The following is a 20,374-nucleotide window of genomic DNA, read 5'->3' as shown; positions in this document are numbered from 1 at the left end:
CCTGCTCCTTTCTGTTATTCCTTCTCACCTTTTCTCCTGCCTGCCTGTTATGTCTGGTGTCCCCTCCTTTCTCCAGCACAGCACTCCACCATCTCTGTGCATCTAGAGCAGAGAGAATACATATGCACCAGCAGCAGACACAATTTTCTACACCCTGGGTCCTAGTGGCGCCCCACTCCCCCCGCCCCCCCAGTCTGGCACCTGAGGCGGACGCCTCAGTTCACCTCATGGTAAGGCCAGCCCTGCACATATGCTGTGTGTAAGAAATGGAGATGTGCCCTCTTCGTAGCTCAGTAATCAGAGTTGCTTAAGTAACTGTCTTACTGCTAATTTAATTTGACAGTGAAGCTGATACTGAATATGTTTTGTATCCATGTTTGATGACCCTGATGACAAATTAAAAACAATAGTGCATGGGTAAACATTACAGCATTAGCTCTCAAAAGAAATAATACTATCATGCAAACCTGATTTCATTTTTCAGTACTGTAGATGCAACATTAATCTTTTTAATAATTCCCTTCTCTGCTGCTGGAATATGATCGTGTTTCCTCAGCAGTGAATGATAATAGTTCATACATTTATATAGAGCCTTGCATCCTGAGGGAACCTAAAGTGTTTTACAAACTATATACACATAGCACTACTGAAATGCTCCAACCTCTGGGGTGAGATTCTTTCACCAAATGCCTATTTTGCTCAGGAATGTTATTTAGAGATGTATTGTGAGTGCCATAGAGGTATTAAAGAGTGTAACCAGAGATCCAGAGGAGTTTTCAAAGATGCCCTTGGTTAAAGCGAGAGATTAATCTTACCCAGCACACACCAGTATTATAGCAGCAGAGAGTCCTGTGGCACCTTATAGACTAACAGACCTATAGGAGCATGAGCTTTCGTGGGTGAATACCCACTTCTTCGGATGCATTGAAGAAGTGGGTATTCACCCACGAAAGCTCATGCTCCTATAGGTCTGTTAGTCTATAAAGTGCCACAGGACTCTTTGCTGCTTTTACAGATCCAGACTAACACGGCTACCCCTTTGATACTTGACACCATTATTATAGCATGTAGAAAAATTATTTACAAAGATAATCCATGGAGATGAGATGAATTAAATTAATGCAGCAAAAACACAATTCAGTGGATGAACTTTATGAAGTCTATAATTATAGAAAAATAATTACAAGTTTAGTGGTTAGATCAGGGAACTGTGAGTTGGGACTCTTGGGTTCTTTTCTTGGCTCTGCTTGTATGGCCATGGAGTCAGTCTCTCTGTGTTATGCCAGTTTCCTCATTTGTAAAATTAATATCAAGCCATCTACCTCCCAGGCGCTTTGAGTCTTAATTAATAAGTGTTTGTACTTTCAGAGCTCCAGGTACAAGCTGTTACAGAGCTGCAGAGCATTATTATTATTATTTTAGCTTAGTTTCACACTGGTGAATGGTGTATGGATGTTTTTTCTCTGATAATAATCCGTGCATAGGTATTTCAATCCAAGGATTTACAGACATTAATTAATGAAACCATGCAAGGTAGGGAAGTATTGTTGTCCCCATTTTTTAGAGGAACTAGGAGGCTAAGTAACTTGCTCAAGATCACACATGAAGCCATGATACAGTAGGGAACTGACAGATATCCTGACTTCCAGTCCTGTGCTTTAATCAAAGGATCATCCTTTTTCTAAGTGCATTTCATTAAAGAAATGTTGAGTTCTGGCTCAGCTGATAGCTCAGAAAGTTGTCATTCTGGCTACCCATGTCCGGGAGCAAGCTCATGACTTTTATAATGCAGGCCAAGAGAGCCTTGAGGGAGAGGACACAGACTTTATCACACTTGACTACATCCCAGCAGCCTGTTTAAGTAATGACAATGTCAGAAGTTTGCAGTGTTGGTGTAGCTGTGTCAGTCCCAGGATATTAGACAAGGTGAGTTAAGGTAATGTCAGAAGTGACTCTTATATGCTCTCCAGGCTGTGGCAACTGTTTTGCACCCATCTGATTAAAAGGAAAGAAAACAAATATTTTAAGGGTAAAAAAATAAATGCCCTATGTCTCTGACTGATTTCATACCTGGACTCAGAAAGGTACGTGTCATCTGTGACAGTGGAACAGTGAATGAAGGGCAGGTAATGCTTGGATACTTAACCCTTCACTGTAAAGATTAAGGAATAATGTAGGAAGGTAAAATGCCTTAACTTATCAAATGAGCACATTTTTATTCTCCATGTTTTTCGGGAACTTCTACCCTCATTTGACTCCAAACAGATCCAGAACTATCTTTGTCTTTGCAGGAGACTGATTCAGCCAAAGTAGGTTCTGGGACTACCATTTACGCTGAATTTCTAAGTGTGAATCAAAGCACCTCCAATAAACTTTCATGTGCTGCTGTGGCCCAGAATTCAGCACCAAAGAGCAAAAATGAAAACGGGACATCTTCATGGACTTTGAAAAACAGCTGCTCTGATCATGTAAAATGTCCTCAGAAAAGTTACTGATCAACAGTCAATAGGTATAGAAAGTGAGTATCATGGCCAACCAGAGCCTGAAGATTGTGTTTTGTATTCTTTGGATAACAATGTTTGTTCTTACTGGAGATCCCACCTGCAAATAAGACTATAAACAGAGCTGAAAAGGGAAGGAGAAAGAAGATGGCATCTTTGCCAAGGTGCCCGGTAGCTGTGAAAGCTGCAGTCTTCTGGTTTAGAAGAGCTTTGCATGTACAATACAAACCTGCACTAAAAGGCACAGGAGCTTGAGGTTCCAATTATCCATGTTTTCCAGTGGAATTTCCATGAAGAAAATGGGCAAAATTATACATTGGCAGCCAGAGGAGCTATCAAATAAATACTGGCTTGCCTGTGCCCTGCCACAGCTGAACCAGTCTCTGCTGGCCAGGTTTAAACTCTTTTTGAGATTTTAAGATAAAAAAACTTGTACCTTTCCCTATATTCCAGTTTTTGTGGGAGATTACATTTAAGGACTCATATGAGCCTTCTGGCTAGCTTCTAGCATATTTTACAACCTGAAGAATGGCTGGGGTTTTGAAAATGACCCTTTAAGGAACATGAACTGGAATTTTGCCTTTATTTGCCTTTTTATAATGAATAAGCCTTTTTATGTCATCTTCCACTAATGATATTTGGTCTGTCTTTCTATTGTTGTGTGTTTATTTTTATTTTCACATCACTATTTTGAAGTAGGAAAGGAAGCTTTAGACTAAAAACTTGTAAAATCTTTGTGGCTGCAAATCAACCATCCTTTCATAATCTACTGGTTTGTGTATAAATCACTGTTGCCCTCTAGTGGATGGAATGTCAGATTTATTTGTATGTGCCTGGATTCCCTTCCATGTTCTGAGCTAGTGGAACTGATTTTCTTAGGTCACAAGTTTGGGAGATGAAAGTTCAATTTTCACTCCTGTTGCCACATGTTGGTGACTGATGTATATTTGTACCTACAGGTTGTTGTACTTGACTCAGCACAATGTGCCTAAGTATTACTGATCATATTGTATGCAAGAGCACCTGCTGTTCTAAAACTTTTTGAGTAGCTAAGCAATGGTTTCTTGTTGCTTTGTGACAATTTTGTTACGTGATGGTTGAATATGTAAATTTCTAAACATATGCCCTACACAGTCCATTTTTTTAAAGACACTGGAAGGAAAACTTCTGTGGTATGAATTTCTCATGTTAAAGAGCAAAATGGAGGGTAAATAGTAGGAGAAAAATACACAGGGATATAACTATATATTGGAATTATTACATAATGCAGTTCACCATGGAGCCTGAATATGTGAGCATGCAAGGAATTACCATGCTCTAACAGTGTGATGTACTTGGCTAACATGTCTATTCTTTCCAGAAATTTCCTATTACTAAAGCCATTTAGGAATTTTAGGTAGTCTTCCAAAGGAAGTGTTGGATTCTCTACAATTATATAATATTAACCTAGACAAGGCAATGGACATGTTGTATTGAGCAGGATAGTCTGGACAATGTAATGGCTTTCTCCCATCTCTAACTCTTATATAATACTAGACTTTAGTATCCTAATGTATATACTCTTTAGCTATAAACTGCTGAATGTAATTTGTTTTTATTGTTTTCTAAATGTAATAGACACCCCTATAACAGAACACTTGAGATGTTCTATTCACAAAATATGGTAGCATGTTTCTTCCCAATTATGGAAAGCAGATAAGAGAAGGGAAACTTGTATCCCAGAATATATCCCCTTCTTGTCAGTAATTCCTGGTTAGCCATATATTTCAGAATTACTTTATTCTGTCCTTCGTCTCTGCCCTCAATTTTTATGCAAGTTAAAACCTTGCATTATTAGATGGTTATGACTTTTGTGGATTTGGGTTAACAATGAGGTAGGCCCACTGACACCCAATTGTTATACTTTGTATTTGCATAATGGGTTTTTAATTTTTAAAGCACTCTGACAACATCCATTAACTTATCCTCACAATACCCTTGTGTGTGTAGTTCCATTTTAGAAATGGTGAGACTGAAGCCTAAAGATTAAATCAATTACCCAAGGTCACACAGTCAGCCAAGGAGCCAGGATTAGAATATAGAATACCTTAGTCTCAGATAGGTGATCAAGCCACTAGATGACATCTGTGACTGCAGTTCACGCTGAAAGGAAAGTCAGGGACACTAAAAATCCCAGGTAAACAAGGATTGAACTATGAAATAGTAGTTTGCCAGCTAGAACCTCTTTCAAGAATAGTGATTGAATCTATTTCCCCATGTTAAGTATCCTCACACCTTCTTGTCAAACTGTCTGTAATGGGCTATCTTGATTATCACCACAAAAGTTTTTTCTCTTAATTAATAAGCCTCTTAGAGTTGGTAGGGCAACTTCCACCTATATATATATATATATATATATAATCTCCTTACTATATGTTCTAATGTATGCATCCGATGAAGTGGGCTGTAGCCCACAAAAGCTTATGCTCAAATAAATTTGTTAGTCTCTAAGGTGCCACAAGTACTCCTGTTCTTTTTACATGGAAACAGGACATTGATTATGTAATTCCCATATATTACTGGAAATGACTCATTTCAGAACAAGTGGCTTTAGTGGCATTCTCTCTCACTTACTTGAAAGCTTAAAACAAATAGTTCCAAAAAGTACATCCAGGCAGTTCTAAGTTCACATACATGTTGATAGTGTTGTCTATCACAGTGTTACTATTTCAAAGGAATGATTCTTGGACAGAATTTTCTATAAAGTCATTACAGTCCTTACAAGATGCAGTTTGAGGTATGGAAACATACAGACTATGTGGATTCTCTCTCTGGCAGTAAGAGGATCCCTATTCTTAACAAACTTTTTGATTTTATACTAAGATGTGCTGAAGATGATGTAGTCGAGACCCAGTAAGGTTGCTTTTTGGTATCTGGATCACCTAAAAAGGTTTTAAGTACAGAATTTTAGATCCAACCTCCTAGGATAGTCCTTATAATACAGGGCTAAAAGGTTATGAGAGTCAGATACAAGACAATTGTCAGTCTGAATGAAAGAGACTTCACTGCCAGCGCCATCCATGAGGGAGCACTGAAGTATGAACAGCAAGACACCGGTTACATAGTGGAAGGACTTCGCTGCAGTACTCCAGGAACAAGAGCAGTAGTACGCAAGACCTCTTCACAATAATACACCCAGCATATTCTGATATGACAAATTAACACTTGTAGGGCACATACTATGTTTCACAGCCTACTTATATTAGGCTCAGGCTGCACAACTCCTGTCATTCTCGGCCATCTTGCAGTAGTGGCTATAACAAGTGGTACTATTGAAGTTGAATACATTTTAAACAGTTACTAGTTTCCTTATGATGGCACTCCCTACCCACTTATCCAAAAGCTTGACATTTCTGTAGTCCCCAAGTGGCTTTTCTTCACTACACAAGAGGATGTCATACACGATCCTGAACATTCACATATGATTAAAGCAACCATTTCCCAATTAGGTCACATTAAAGAATGGGTAGACCCTGCTGTTTCCTAACCATCAGCTGATAGATACTGAACTTTAACATGATTTTTAATAGAAGTAAGAAATAATGCTTTCTGCACAAGAATTAGAGGAAAAAAATGAAATCCAAACAGCTCTAGAACTCATATGAAGAGCGAAGTATACAGGTAATTTCCCTCAATCGATTGTGCTTGTATCCTTTTCTGACCTCCCAAATTAAACTTTTCAACAGGAGACTATCGTTCATTCACATCACTTCCATCTATCCCATCCCCCTCCTAATCCTAAATCAGGGTTGTTGTTTTTTTTAAGTACATTGGACTTATCCTTCAGTTTGTATACATAATAGGCATAGCTGGCCTCTTACTGAAACTTCAGGTCCTCTTAACCCATCAATGAATCCATCATGGTTTTGGCTGAGGGGGGCATGAGATAGTGTTAAAGCATTAGAGAGGGCTGCATTTCTATCATGTATGTGTCAGAATGAGATATTAGTCATTCTAGCACGCAAATGCATAGTTAGAATATACAGATCCCGAGCCTTTGAAGGGTTGCATGTATTTTGAGTCCCAAGTTTGTTCAAGTGATAGGTTAATCTTGCAAATTCCAAACAGGATACTGAACTTTATATACAATATGTAAAATGGGTTATGGTACATGGAATACAAAATAACAGCAAACGTAAGTGGTAAAGTCAGTTTTTTTTTATTTTCTGTTATCTAGTCTGCTGCAAGGCTACAGCCGTATCTGTAGAAAATTTTAACTAAACTAAACTTTTTAAAGATTATATTGCTATGCACACCTGAAACCTGATGCAACTTTTGTATCACAACAACCTGTTAGCTATGTAAATGTATTTGGACAGCTAACATAGTTACCATGCTGCTGCTAAGACTGTTGCATGTTACAGTGCTACACTTTAAGTGTGTATTTTTAGGAACTAAAAATATTTTACTCTAGATGACATTCCAAACTTTGAAAATTACATAATTAAGTTTAATAGGCTAAAAAAATCACTAGCAAAAGGGAGCAAATGTTAAGCATTTTTTTTCCTATCTGCAATCTCTGATTGTCACAGGATTGCTCTTTAGTACAACACGATTCAGAGGCAGCATATTTGTCTTGAAATCTTATTCAAAATTTCTGGAATATGCAATTTTTTCAAGCTGCCCAATGTCAGACCTTCTGTACACCACTAATCTATGACAAACTACGCTGATATAAGTGTTTTGTAGTGGTTTATTTTAGCATTCCAGGTCAGTCCTCAATGGATTTTATAAATTTCTCATACGCGTCCTCATTCATCAGTTCATTAAGTTCTGAAGGGTTGTCCACAGTCATCTTGATAAGCCAACCTGTAAGTAAGAAATTAAATTATTTTTTTTTAAAAATTAACTAGACCTATTAAAATAAAGGCATCTAAATCCAAACCTTAAGGAAATATTTTTTTAAGTTCACCCCCACGTACCTACAGCTCTTTAAAACTGGAATGGACTCAAGGGCTTGGTCGTCTAGCATATGCAAAACAGTTTTCAGATGCTTTTAAGATCTGTTAAACTTAAAGGAGGAAATATAACCACTCTAAATATGTTCTTCCTTTGCTATTTAAAAGGAGGTTTAAACTCAACCACAGTATATTTAGCTCTGAAGATTTCTGGAAGTTGTAAGCAACAGATCAATTTCCTAGTGAAGACAGGACTAAAATGTTTAACAATTTCATACTATAGGGTTTATTGGAACTAGAGGATGCTCAGAGACATGAGGCATGACTACACTACAAACTTAAGTAGACCTACGTTAGGTGGACTTACAACTACTGAAGTAATTACTGCAGTTGTTTATGTCCACACCACCCTCCTTCTGTCACTGGTGTGCATCGTCACCAGAAGCATTTCTGCTGACTGAAGAGGGGCGGGGGGGGGGGGGGGGGAGGGGGGTTCAGCTCTGAGCAGAGCTCTCCGCTGGGAGCCCAGGGCTGTCAACTTCCCGCTCCCTGCCAGAAGCCAGGCTGCCCCCTGGACTCTCTGCTGTGAAATTGATAGGAATGACAGCCAACAACTGATGTAAGTAACGCAGTGTCTGTATAGTAATGCCCTAACTACCCGACATAAGGCCTAAGCCTCTCATGGAGGTGGAGTTATTATGTCAGTGTAGTAAGGCACTTACTTCAGTAGGAGCAAGGCAGTAGAGTAGACACTGACATAATTAAGTCGATGTAAGCTGCCTTATGTCGACTTAACTCCGTAGTGTAGACCAGGCCAGGTTCCCTCCATGTCATTTTTAGATTCCAAATAATTAAATTGGAGAAATGGACAATAGAAGATCTGCTTGTGATAAACACCATCTGGATCTTAATCACAGAAGTGCTGTTTACTCCTTGAAAGTGAAACAATAGCTTCTTACCGTCTTCATAACAAGATTTATTGACGAGTCCTGGATTATCTGCAAGGGTGGCGTTAATTTCAGTTACTTCTCCCGTGAGAGGAGAATAGAGTTCACTAGCAGCCTTCACACTTTCCAGAGCACCAAACTCATCTGAAATACATGATTGTGTTCATTAAAAAGAAAAAGGAAAAAAAAAAAAAAAGGAAAGACATTGATGATTTACTTTTGTAGATAAAGGTTTTAAAGATGACCCAGCCCCGATAAATCTCTGGAAACTAAACAAGGAAGAACGGATGAGATTTTCACACAGGCTGAAGATAAGGCCCTGGTTTCATTACAATGACTATAGGCTTCAAGTTTGAAATTTCTTTTTGAACTATGTACTCTGGATGAAGGGACAGTTGAGGGATAACATTACCTGCTACTGCACAAAGGATGGGAATTTGTCACTTAGCTCATCCTGGGGGCTGGTGCCTTACTTACAATTAGTCTTGGAAGAATTCAATTTTTATCAATAAATGTCAGTAAACATTGATTTCATTGCACACAAAAAATATTTTCATCGATAACTAAAATGTACAGATAGACCTTGAGAACTTACTAGAATTCTTATTAGAAGGATATCTGCTGTCATTAAATAACTACCTCTGACCCCCCCCCCATAATTTTCTGCAATTCTACATTTAAATTGATAAACATAAAAAACCTTCAAGCCCAGAATTTTGTGTAATTGTGCAAAACTGAATAGATCAAAGAAGAAAATGTTTAAACATCAGTTTTATCTGTCAAATATAAAAAACAAAAAACAAAAATTGAATTCTGCCAAGCCTATTTACAATGCTTTACAGCAAAACTTCTGACCAGTAAAGAGGGGCTAGGCACCAGTAGCCACATCCAGCCCTCTGCTGCAGAGTATAAATATAAATTCTGAGTAGCTGCTAACTAGCCTTTAGCTCTAGTAATCTGCCTGTGAAATAGTCAAAGCAATAGTCTTGTGAATTCTGATTTCCTACCACACTGAGGTCTTGTCTACACTACAAAGTTTGGTTGGCAAAAGCCTTTTGCCAACAAAACTCGAGAGGCGTACACACTACAAAGCTACTTTTGACGGCAAAACCAAACCACCTCAACTAGAGGCATAAAGCTTTTCGCGGAAAAGTTCAAGTGATAAAGCGTCAGTGTAGACACTGCTGTTTGTTTTGTCCATGGAACTGGCTTCCACCAGTATCCCACAATGCCTGCTGTGACCACTCTGCTGACTGTTTTGATCTCTGCTGCTCTACAGGCAAGTGCCCCTCTCCTTTCAAAGCTCCAGGTGTCTGACAGCTGAGCTTGCTGCTCTGGGAACAGAGAGCAGATCATTAGAGGACTGCTCCTGTTCTGTCCTGCAGTAGGAACACAGGGGCCTGCCGCGGGGAGGGGGCCTGCCGTGCTGCTTTGACATTCCTCAGCATGGAGAGCTTACAGAGCTACTCAGGATTCCGCTCCCAGCAGCTAAGAAGGCAGCAGGGAGGGAATCTCAGAACCATAGGCAGGCAGACTGGCAGAGTGGGCTGCTTGGGGAGAGACTGTTGTGCCGAGCAGGGGGCTGACATGGGGGGTGGGGTCCCTCACTCCTCCTACCTCACGATAGGTCGGTCAGCCTGTCATCTCTCCCTCCCCCCAGACTTCAGTTGAAAATTGGCTGACAATCTACTAGGATGCCCATAGAACCATGCGATTCAGAAACGTGTATCATGTGGCGCTACACCTTCCCCGAGGCATTGCAAACCCTTCCGAAAGCACCATGTGGCCACTTGCACACTAAATAGCTACCACCGCGCACTGCTCTCTGTATCGATGCAAGAGCTACTAGTGTGGATGCACTCTGCTGACACAAGGAGCATAGTGTTGACACGCAACAGCGGTTTTAATTGAAGTGACATAACTTTTGCCGACAAAACTTGGTAGTGTAGACAAGGCCTAAGAGTGCACTTTTTCAGAAACACCATCAGGAGCTAATGTACATGCACTGGGAGAAGAGCAAATCCCTTAGTATTCAGAATCAGGAAGTGGGTACCACTGAATTGCTCTCCCCCTTTTCCTTATTTTTTATACAGTTATTGAAATGGCAGGTGGGACACTGCTACTGAAAGCAGCCGTAAACTGTAATGAAATGAGAAACAGGCTGGAGGAACATGGAAATGTCAGAACAACAGGTTGGTATGAGCACAGAATGTAATGGGTTCGGGAGTTTGGAATTAGATGTGCATGGTGCAGAATCAGCGTTAGAGCTGGTGGAGCAGATAGGAACTAGGAGGAATGAATTTTCTCACTATAAAATAAAACAAAAATGTTGAGTTTGTTAATTAGAAGCCCAAAAGCAAAGGGCCTTTCTCCAACATTTGACATTCAAGCCTTCTGTAGATGGTGTGGCTAAAATAGTTGCTGGGGACATTTTACACAACAAGGATTTCAGAATAGAGGTCCTGCTGCTTTACCTCTTTTGTAATCTTGTTTTGCAATTTCCTGCGTCTGTAGTCCATGGTGGATTATTTATGTTTCTAGGCAAGAATGATTTTTGGAACATGTACCAGAACATCAGCACTCCTTATGAAAACAAAGGAAAAGCCTCCTCCTGCTTGCTAACACTCACTCTTTTGCAGTGATTTACAAGTTATTACACTCTTTATAATTTAATAATACATAATTAAATTATTGAGAAGCAGCATGGGCCAAGCATGGAACTTGAAGCTGGAAACTATCAAATTCTAATTCCAGCTCTGGTAACTTGCCAGAGGGTTAAGATTTGTACAAACCTTTGAATTTGTAAAACACCACATCAGCTGCTGTGTTGATTAATGCCACAACCAAAAAATACCTTGCAAAACAGTAACAAATAAGTCACCTAGAAGCACTGGCAGGTTGTCAAATCACAATATGGAAAATTGTACAATTTTAAAAGTTTATTGTAGCAATTCTATTTAAATTTATATAATTAAAAATTTAAGCAAACATTTAAATTAAACAACTGGTTTTAAGTGTCTCTTTACAATTTTAAAGGCAGGTTCTCCTATTAAGCAAGATCTGAGAACTCTTCTTGCTCTGTTTTAACATTCACAGTTTAGAAATAAGGCCTTTAGCTCTCTTAAAAATGTGAACAATCCATATTTTATATCCAACAAATATTCAACCATATAAATGAAATTAAATATGACAGGATCGGAGGGTTACATCAAACAAACAAACAAACAAACAAACAAACAAACAAACAAACAAACAAACAAACAAACAAACAAACAAACGTTTAACTATATGAAAAACAACAAGAATTGAGGAAGTGGCATAATCACGTTAGTTCAGATTAAACCTAAGAATTGTTATAGCAATAGTTTAACAGCTTAAAATAAAAATACTTACCCTGTTTGTTCAACTTTGTCCCAATTTCTGGAAGACTACAATAAACGATGTCTCCTAATGCTTCCTAAAAACAAACCAAATGCATCAGGAATATATACTAGTAAAGGCTAAATGAGCATGTGGAGAGGGATTTAAGGTTGTAACTACACAACTGATTAGACTAAAATTATATTCCTCTGCTTAATGTTGGTGCCCATCCTACTCAAAGGCTGCACACTTTTAACAGGAATCATGTTTTTTGATACACAACTTGCAAACCAGTTAGCTTCTCATGCCCTCTAAATTGTAAGATGTGTTAATATATTAGGGTTTTAATAAGCTTACAGCTGTGTTATGAGTCCATGAGAAAGAATTACATAATCATTCCTCCAGGCACGATGTGACAGAATTCCTGTTGATCTTTATAGAAACAAAATGGGTCCTAACAGCAAAACTCCCAATGATGTCAGGGAACTAAGATTTGACCCCCAAAACATGAAGCATTTACTGTTTGTGTCATTTGAAAGACATGCAATATCTGAGTCCTAGTCTACCCAATGCAGACAATTTACATATTGCCTAGTACACAGTACTCATCAGCTGTCTGGTTTTGGGCCATTTGAGTGACTGGGATTTATGCCATTGAGTTCAACAGAAGCAGGGTCAAGCCCTTTAAGACCCAAAATTTATCTCTACCTCACACAAACCTAGGGATCTTTTATGATAATAGATGTTATTTACACATTCAGAAAGCTGAAATTACAGAAAGGCTCTTTATCCTAAAGAACATGAATCCCACTACACTCAAAGCTTCTGACATTGTCCCATATATTATACATCAATGCAATGTCCCACATTTGGTTGTTACCAGGTTTAGGCATGTTTCTTTGGATTTTTTGTTTTTAATGCACATCTTTAACTAGCATCCTATTAACCAGTCATAACAGGGACTAAAGCTAGAAAAACACCCCGACCAAGGATTTGAAAGCTAATAGTCCAATCTCTTTGGTAAGCATCACAGATGAGGATGCTAATGACTATCACACATATTACAGACTCTCCCTGCACCAAATCCTATTCCTGTTCACAACTCCACTTAAATCAAAAGGGTAAAACTCAGAGCAGAATTTGGTCCAAATAATTTCCTCATGCAGTCTAATGTTCCTATAAAGAAAGTAAAAAGCAAGATTAAAACAGTAATAGCGCAATAAATCTGATTTGTTATTCTGATTTAACAACTAAGATGCTCATCAAGTCTAAGTCAATCCAATGGAGAACTAACATAATCAAAAAATTATCCACAAATGCTGAAGCGGCATAATGTACTTTAGAAATAGTTTGAGATCTAAGCCCATAATATGCTTCAAGTGTACAGTATATGCAATAAAAATAATAAAAGGACAAGGTAACAATCCAAAGTTCAAGGACAAGAGCAGGAATGTACAAGTAAATATTGAAGGACAACAACAAAAAAATCAATACCTGTGCAAAATTGCTGATTCCTACAGTCCCAATACCATTTTCAACTGATATCCACTCGTGCTTGTCTGTGAATTTGCGGGCTAAAATGAAACAGATTTGATATCTCAGAAAATATTGACATTTTACTTTTATAAATACTCTAATATACTGGCATTCTGAACACTGTTTTCTCTTGAGTTTGGCTTTGAACATTATTGTTCAACTTTGGTATGGACTGCATGTTTGGGACACTTTTTGGAAGTGCCGGTATTATGCTTTGTATTAACACAGACCACACGTGAGGTGTTGAAATGTGCATCAGAATCGCATCATTTAGCTTTAGATGCCAAAATATATAAATAACAAGTGTGAATTGCAGATCCATTTAAAAAAAAAAAAAAAGCCTGATTTACATCTTTAGTGACACAGTAGGGGCCTGATCACAGATGGCAAAATCTGGCCCTGGACAATCTAAATATGCCATAGGAAATCATATTTAAAGCTACCAGCTCAAAGCGTGAAGCATGAAGCACCACCAGATGGGATTTAATTGGAAAAAAGACAGTTTGTACTATTCATTAAAATGACAGTTTAAGAATTTTATTCATTGTTGTGTGTGTGTCCAACACAACTTTAAAAGGTTTCTCCCTCAAATTCAGAATTGTTTAATTAGCCAATTCTCCACATTATTCCCACGAAAGCTGACCCTAATGACATTTCTGTAACACTGCAACTTTCACAGTGCCTCATGCAATGCACTATATTTGAACTTTCTTAGAGGACATGGAGAGGTCATACTATCCCTTTGCAGATAAACTATTTCAGCTTGCAGAAACTCAAACATAATGGTTTTTAAGTACATTTATTTTTCACTTATTCATTATTGCAACAATTCAGCTGCATTATTGCAATAATTCACACTTTGTTTAAAAAAAAATGGAAATAAGATCACTGAATCCCCAAAACTGTCCATATTTTACTGAATACATTTCATTCTGCAAATCCAGATAAGAGGAATGATTCTGCACCCTATGCTCATCAGACTACTCATGCAAGTAAGGATTACCCCACAGGAATACGGGTTGCAGGATCAGCTTCTGGGACATTTATATAATTGTTGTGCAATTACTGCAAGGTCACCAGAGAATTGTGTTCTTAATAGACAATTATATAGAAGACCCAGTTAAAGTTTGATCACTTCACAGCAATTCTCACTCATACTTCTGCATGTATTCTAGTCACATTTCTACAAATACAACTCTACCCTGATATAACGTTGTCCTTGGGAGCCAAAAAAAAAAAAAAAAAATCTTACTACGTTATAGTTGAAACCGCGTTATATCGAACTCGCTTTGATGCGCCGGAGTGCTGCTTTACCACGTTATATCCAAATTCATGTTATATCGGGGTAGAGGTGTACTACTCTGATTCTCTCCGGAGTGTGACTCTTTTCATGCTTATGTTCCAGATGCCCTACACTTCATACTTAATTCTCCCTCTTGGAATCCCATTTGAAGACCTCTCTTCTCCATGACCTTTAATCCCTAACAGGTCCAGAATCCTATTCCTTAAACTTCTAGTCTGCTCCTTTTCCCCTCTACTCATCCATTCCCCCCATCTGCCACATTTGGGAATGAGGGGAATGTATAGCAGCAGTGGGGGAATTTGTACTTGTCTTCACCCTGACTCACTATGTGTGTCCAATCAGACATGGGCTGTTCTGACAACTGGAAAAGACTATTTATGAAACCAAACTTTCTGTATTACCTGTGCCATAGCAATTCAGTCTGGCCAGGCAATTCATGTTCCTATCTGGATTTCCTTTTTGGCTCCAAGATCCTCCCTGTGTTTTTTAGCTTCTCTTGTAGGATGAAATTTCAGCCACTGGTCCCCTGCAGAATCCCCACTATACTACCTCAAAGTTTTCCCTACCTTGTAACCCGCTGCCTGAAGAAACTCAGCAGTTTTTGTTATCAACCTGCTGGGCTCCTGGACTGCAGCTCAACTATATTGCTGTAAACCCCTGATTTTAAAGTTGCAATTCCAGGACCCGTGAAGCAGATCTCAAGCCTTAGCTGAACACAAACGTTATGTATTTCACATACACGAGACAGCCACTAATTCATCATGAAGACACACAAGCATATAGAAAATTTGATTATAAAGCAAAATTTAAAAAAACTTGGTAGAGGTTTAATTCCAAATCAGTCAAGTGTTTTGAACTGTTGGAACAGTCTGTAAATTGCTCTTTGTAGCACATCAAAAAGAAAAGGAGCATAGTCCACTATGGCAACAAACATTCTAAATTCATATAAACAGTAGAGAGATTTAATAAATCTTGCTTGGAATGGTCTCAAGAACGTTTAAACATTGAACACAGCAAAAACCTGAGATTAACTAAGTGATCTGCTGTACTACAATTCATTATTATTACTGAAAACTCTAGGCATGTCTACAGGGGGCACTCAGGAAAATGACACTGAATTAGCTGAAGGTGTGAATTTAAAGTTCATTAAACCCAGGTGGACGAGCTCATTGGGAAGTAAAGAGGCCTTTGTTCTGTTCAGCTTAATTCACTTTCAAAGTGAATTTGCTTTTGCTTTAACCGATTCATTTTAAATTCATATCTTCAGTTAATTCAGCTTAACTTTCCTAAGCATCCCTGTGTGGACATACCCTAAAAGTGAGAAAAACCTGAGCCAACCATCACAAACAGGCAGTGGCATATAGAGATTCATTTTCTTTCTTTAAAAAAGTGTGTGGTTTAATTATTACATACAGGATATATCTACAGAAGAAATGCCCCATATATTAGAAAGATTGACATGATGAGAGATTCAAGAATTACTCTTGTAATTAAGCAAGGCGTGACTAATGAGAAAGCCATTTCTTTCCACTATTTACATGGAAGGAGGAGGCACAAGGGACTACCTCAGTCCCTTAACCCAGCTAGCTATTAACTGCCAGAAAATTCAGTACCTGGAGGTCATTGCTATTATAAACCTGTCAGCACATCCCCTCCCACCTTCACCTTTTTCTGCATCTCTTTTGTCTAGGCCATTATGTATTGACTTCTGATTTCTTTTTTTGGTACTGGTCTTTTCTTAATAGTTAATAAATGGATCAGTAATGGAAGCTCAAGACTTCAAAACACTCTCACAGTTGTGCAGCAGTATAACATCTTTGCAAGTACCCTTAAACTAGAAGCCTGCTTCTGATTAAGAACTTCATGGGTAATACACTATTTGCCAGAAATCTTTTTTAGCATGGTAAACCAAGTCAAAAGGAGAAACATATCCCATTGTTTTGTCTTAAGGACAAAATACCTGTCCTACATTAGGCACAAGTGGAGTAAGTCACACTGCTGCAAGCCCAGTTTTGCACCAGTGCAGCATATCTACACTAGGTGTTCATATCAGTGTATAACATAGCTACATCAGTATAGTTACACTGGTCCAAGTTCCCTAAAGTAGACAGGGTTCAGGGTCCTGATCCTGCAAGTAGCTCCATGCAAGTGGACTCCTGTACCCTTGTGAATGTGCCTACATAAAGCTCCTTCAGACCTAAATTCATATAGTCCATTGAGAGGAAAGTTTAGTGCAGTGGTTCCCAAACTTTAACAACCTGTGAACCACTTTCACCAAAATGTCAAGTCTCGTGAACCCCCTCCTAAAAATGAATATTTCCAGGGATTTTCTCCTTTATCTGAGTATAAATTATAAAAGCAGTGATCTTGGAAATATAAAATTTTATTTTAAAGTTTTTATTACATGCTTATTACACACTATTTATTATTAATTATTTATCATTACAGTATTTTTATTACATTATGAAAACAGCAACACTGTTCCAAGATCTCACTTTCGTAGCTTGTATCACTTTGAATAAGCCTGTTATAAGACAAGGCACCTACCTATGTTTCATCAAGAAGTATCAGATGTGAAACAGCATGAAGGTATGTAAGAAGCCAATATAAAGAGTTCCTTTTATACAAGCATTCAGGTCTTGAGCAGTTCAAGCAAACAACACACGTTACAACAAAGCTTAAACTTGTTCTTCATAATACTTTTAAAAACAATACTAACTGCCTATTTAATTTTAAAAACAGCAAAAAATATCCACCTCCCTTTCTATTTCTTATAAGGAGTCTTGAAGTTTAAATCTCAGTGTGATAGATATGCTTACTTTGATCTGCTTAGCTCTTGGAAGTCCTGGGGCTCTGGGCTGCTGGTCCCCTGCTCCCTAAGGACAGCTCTGTCCACCATTAGGGAATTTTTCCCCGAGAACCCCCTGTAACATTTCGCGAACCCGTTTGGGAACCACTGGTTTAGAGATTCATTCACCTTAAACTTGCAATCACACTGACTGGTGCATCATCAAAGCTTCACCTGTTGACACCTCCTAGATGGCTCTATGGATCTACATTAGGGATCGGCAACCTCTGGCATGCAGCTCCCTGGCGAGCCGGGTCAGTTTGTTTACCTGCCATGTCCGCAGGTTCGGCCGATTGCGGACGCGGCAGGTAAACGAACTGGCCCGTCCCGTCAGGGTGTTTACCCTGGCGAGCCGCGGGCCGGAGGTTGCCGACCCCAATCTACATTGAGTAAGAATTGCAGGATCAGCGCCTAATCTGTCATCTTTTCCTATACGTATAGGACAGCTATCAGTGAATATGTAACAACGTTCAGTGGCTGTGTCTACAAAAAAGCCTGCATCGGGTATATATTTAAACTTCTATTGCACACTACGCATAGTAAAGTAAAGCCATCGAAGGCCTCGAGCACACTAGCAAATTTCTTACCCGCTAACATCAGCAGGAAGCACCGCATGGTCACTGGGGTAGCAGTCCTAACAAGTGGTCGGATTATGCCATAGTGATGAAAATAGCTGCACCATGTCTACCTAGTGCTTGTACCTGTAGTAGCCCCACTGCAGCATTACCTATTGATAAAAACAGGTGAAACTGCAGAGAAGGCATCTGTAACCAAAATAATGGCTCACTGTCCATTTTGCAAAATGTGTTGTGTTGTTTTTAAACTAGGCTACATACAGTGGAACTTGATTTACTAACTTGACTCCACCCCATTTTTTGTGTCACTAAAAGTTACGTTTTTAAAAATGCGTGATTTTTAGGCATAAGTCCCCTTTTCTGCAGATTAATGAATCAGGCAGATTTCTAGCGTTCAGAGAGCGGGAGTCAGGCGTTCTGGATTAGGCTCCCCGCGTTGCAAGTTGATCTGCTATGCCCTTTAGAACAGGACCCTTCCCCTTTCCTCTAAGCCATGGTTTTCAAGTGGGGGTCCGCCGACTATGCCTGAGATTTCCAAATGGGTCCGCAGCTCCATTTAAAAACTTTCAGGGGATCACACAGGGAAAAAAAAAAAGGTTGGAAAGCACTGCGGTAAGCCTCGCTCTCCCGAGATGTTAAACACTACTCACTACTGTAGGACACAGCTCGTTGCCAACAAAGTAATGGGCACATGCACCGCACTCCACGCAGCAGCAGCTCCCACGCCTGCGTGCACCAAACCCCACGCACCAACGCTAGCCCTAAAGCTCGCATGCACCAGCCCCCCCATGCAATCGGAGCCCCCCCTGCGCCTGCCCCAACACCCCCCCGGCTCCCGAGCACTAGCCACGCCCACACCCGAGCCCCCCAGAAAGCCCGCGTGCACCGGGGCCCCTGCCCGGCCTCCCGCCATGTGGGCCCGGCCGCAGCTCGCCCTCGCTGCTCCCATCCCCGGCTGCCCGTGGCCGGACTCACCCGAGAAGAGCAGCGCGCTGGTGCCCAGGCTCCTGGTCGAGGCTGCTTGCGGCCAGCCCGCCCGGGGCGAGATGAGGGGGCCGCAGCGGCCGGGGCAGCGCGGAGCCAGGCTGGCCCCGAGCCTCCGCAGCGCTCGCAACGCCGCCATAGCCGCCCCGAGCCGCGGCGCACACCGGCCCCGCAGAGTCCCAAGACGCGCGGAGCCTGACCCCGCGGGCGGAGCCGAGGGCGGGACTAACCGACGCGATCCGCCCTCCGCCCTGGGGGTACGTGTGGGGAAGGGCGGGGCGTGGGCATGAGGGGAGGTGGGGCTGGGGGGAGGACAGAACTGGGGAGTGGGTGTGAGAGGGGGCGGGGGGCTGTGATGAGAGAGGGAGGATGTGGGGGGAGGACAGAATTGGGGAGTGGGTGTGAGAGGGGGTGGGGGGCTGTGATGGGAGAGAGGATGTGCGGGGAGGACAGAATTGGGGAGTGGGTGGGAGAGGGGACGGGGGGCTGTGATGAGAGAGGGAGGATGTGGGGGGAGGACAGAATTGGGGAGTGGGTGGGAGAGGGGACGGGGGGCTGTGATGGGAGAGGGAGGATGTGGGGGGAGGACAGAATTGGGGAGTGGGTGTGAGAGGGGGTGGGGGGCTGTGATGGGAGAGAGAGGATGTGCGGGGAGGACAGAATTGGGGAGTGGGTATGAGCGGGCGGGGGGCTGTGATGGGAGAGCGATGTGGGTGTGGGGGGCTGTGGGAGAAGGACAGAATTGGGGAGTGGGTGGGAGAGGGGACGGGGGGCTGTGATGGGAGAGAGGATGTGCGGGGAGGACAGAATTGGGGAGTGGGTGTGAGGGGGGGCGGGGGGCTGTGATGGGAGAGGGAGGATGTGGGGGGAGGACAGAATTGGGGAGTGGGTGTGAGAGGGGACGGGGGGCTGTGATGGGAGAGGGAGGATGTGCGGGGAGGACAGAATTGGGGAGTGGGTGGGAGAGGGGGCGGGGGGCTGTGTTGGGAGAGGGAGGATGTGGGGGGAGGACAGAATTGGGGAGTGGGTGTGAGAGGGGGTGGGGGGCTGTGATGGGAGAGGGAGGATGTGGGGGGAGGACAGAACTGGGGAGTGGGTGTGAGAGGGGACGGGGGGCTGTGATGGGAGAGGACAGAATTGGGGAGTGGGTGTGAGGGGGCGGGGGGCTGTGATGAGAGAGTGATGTGGGTGTGGGGGGCTGTGGGAGAAGGACAGAACTGGGGAGTGGGTGTGAGGGGGCTGTGATGGGAGAGGGAGGATGGGGGAGGACAGAACTGGGGAGTGAGTGTAGGACTGGGGGGAAGGTGTAGGTATGTAGGCAGGAGAGGGGCTGTGTGTGGAGGGGAGGTATGTGGGGTAAGAGGGGCTGGAAGGGGAGGGTGC

At 41.4% G+C, this 20,374-nt stretch overlaps 2 protein-coding genes across 2 annotated transcripts in view; one reads left to right on the top strand and one right to left on the bottom strand.

Moving 5' to 3' along the window:
- Window positions 1-4,914, top strand: part of LOC128848674 (protein phosphatase 1 regulatory subunit 3E-like) — a 30,781-nt gene extending 25,867 nt beyond the window's left edge. The window contains exon 2 of the mRNA XM_054048733.1: window positions 2,292-4,914. Within this exon, the coding sequence (XP_053904708.1) occupies window positions 2,292-2,495 (204 nt within the window). The 3' untranslated portion in view covers window positions 2,496-4,914. The remainder of the gene's footprint in view (window positions 1-2,291) is intronic.
- A 1,769-nt stretch (window positions 4,915-6,683) lies between these two features.
- Window positions 6,684-19,188, bottom strand: GCSH (glycine cleavage system protein H). Its single transcript, XM_054049060.1, has 5 exons — window positions 18,983-19,188; window positions 13,240-13,319; window positions 11,779-11,842; window positions 8,398-8,529; window positions 6,684-7,349 (listed from the first exon to the last, which is right to left on the bottom strand). Exons 1-5 carry the CDS (start codon window positions 19,128-19,130, stop codon window positions 7,252-7,254), a joined length of 522 nt encoding a protein of 173 aa, XP_053905035.1. The 5' UTR covers window positions 19,131-19,188; the 3' UTR covers window positions 6,684-7,251.
- Window positions 19,189-20,374: the final 1,186 nt, after the last annotated feature.

This window comes from Malaclemys terrapin, chromosome 14, assembly GCF_027887155.1.
Source record: "Malaclemys terrapin pileata isolate rMalTer1 chromosome 14, rMalTer1.hap1, whole genome shotgun sequence".
NCBI lineage: Eukaryota > Metazoa > Chordata > Testudines > Emydidae > Malaclemys > Malaclemys terrapin.
The sequence above is the reverse complement of the archived record's forward strand: the minus strand, read 5'-3'. Positions and strand labels throughout refer to the sequence as shown.

Coding starts and splice junctions, on each gene's coding strand:
- GCSH (XM_054049060.1), bottom strand. CDS start 19,130: ATGGCGGCGTTGCGAGCGCTGCGGAGGCTCGGGGCCAGCCTGGCTCCG. Junction 11,843..13,239: donor GAATCAGCAATTTTGCACAG/GTATTGATTTTT, acceptor GTTTGTTTTTAG/GAAGCATTAGGAGACATCGT. Junction 8,530..11,778: donor GACAAAGTTGAACAAACAGG/GTAAGTATTTTT, acceptor CATGTATTTCAG/ATGAGTTTGGTGCTCTGGAA.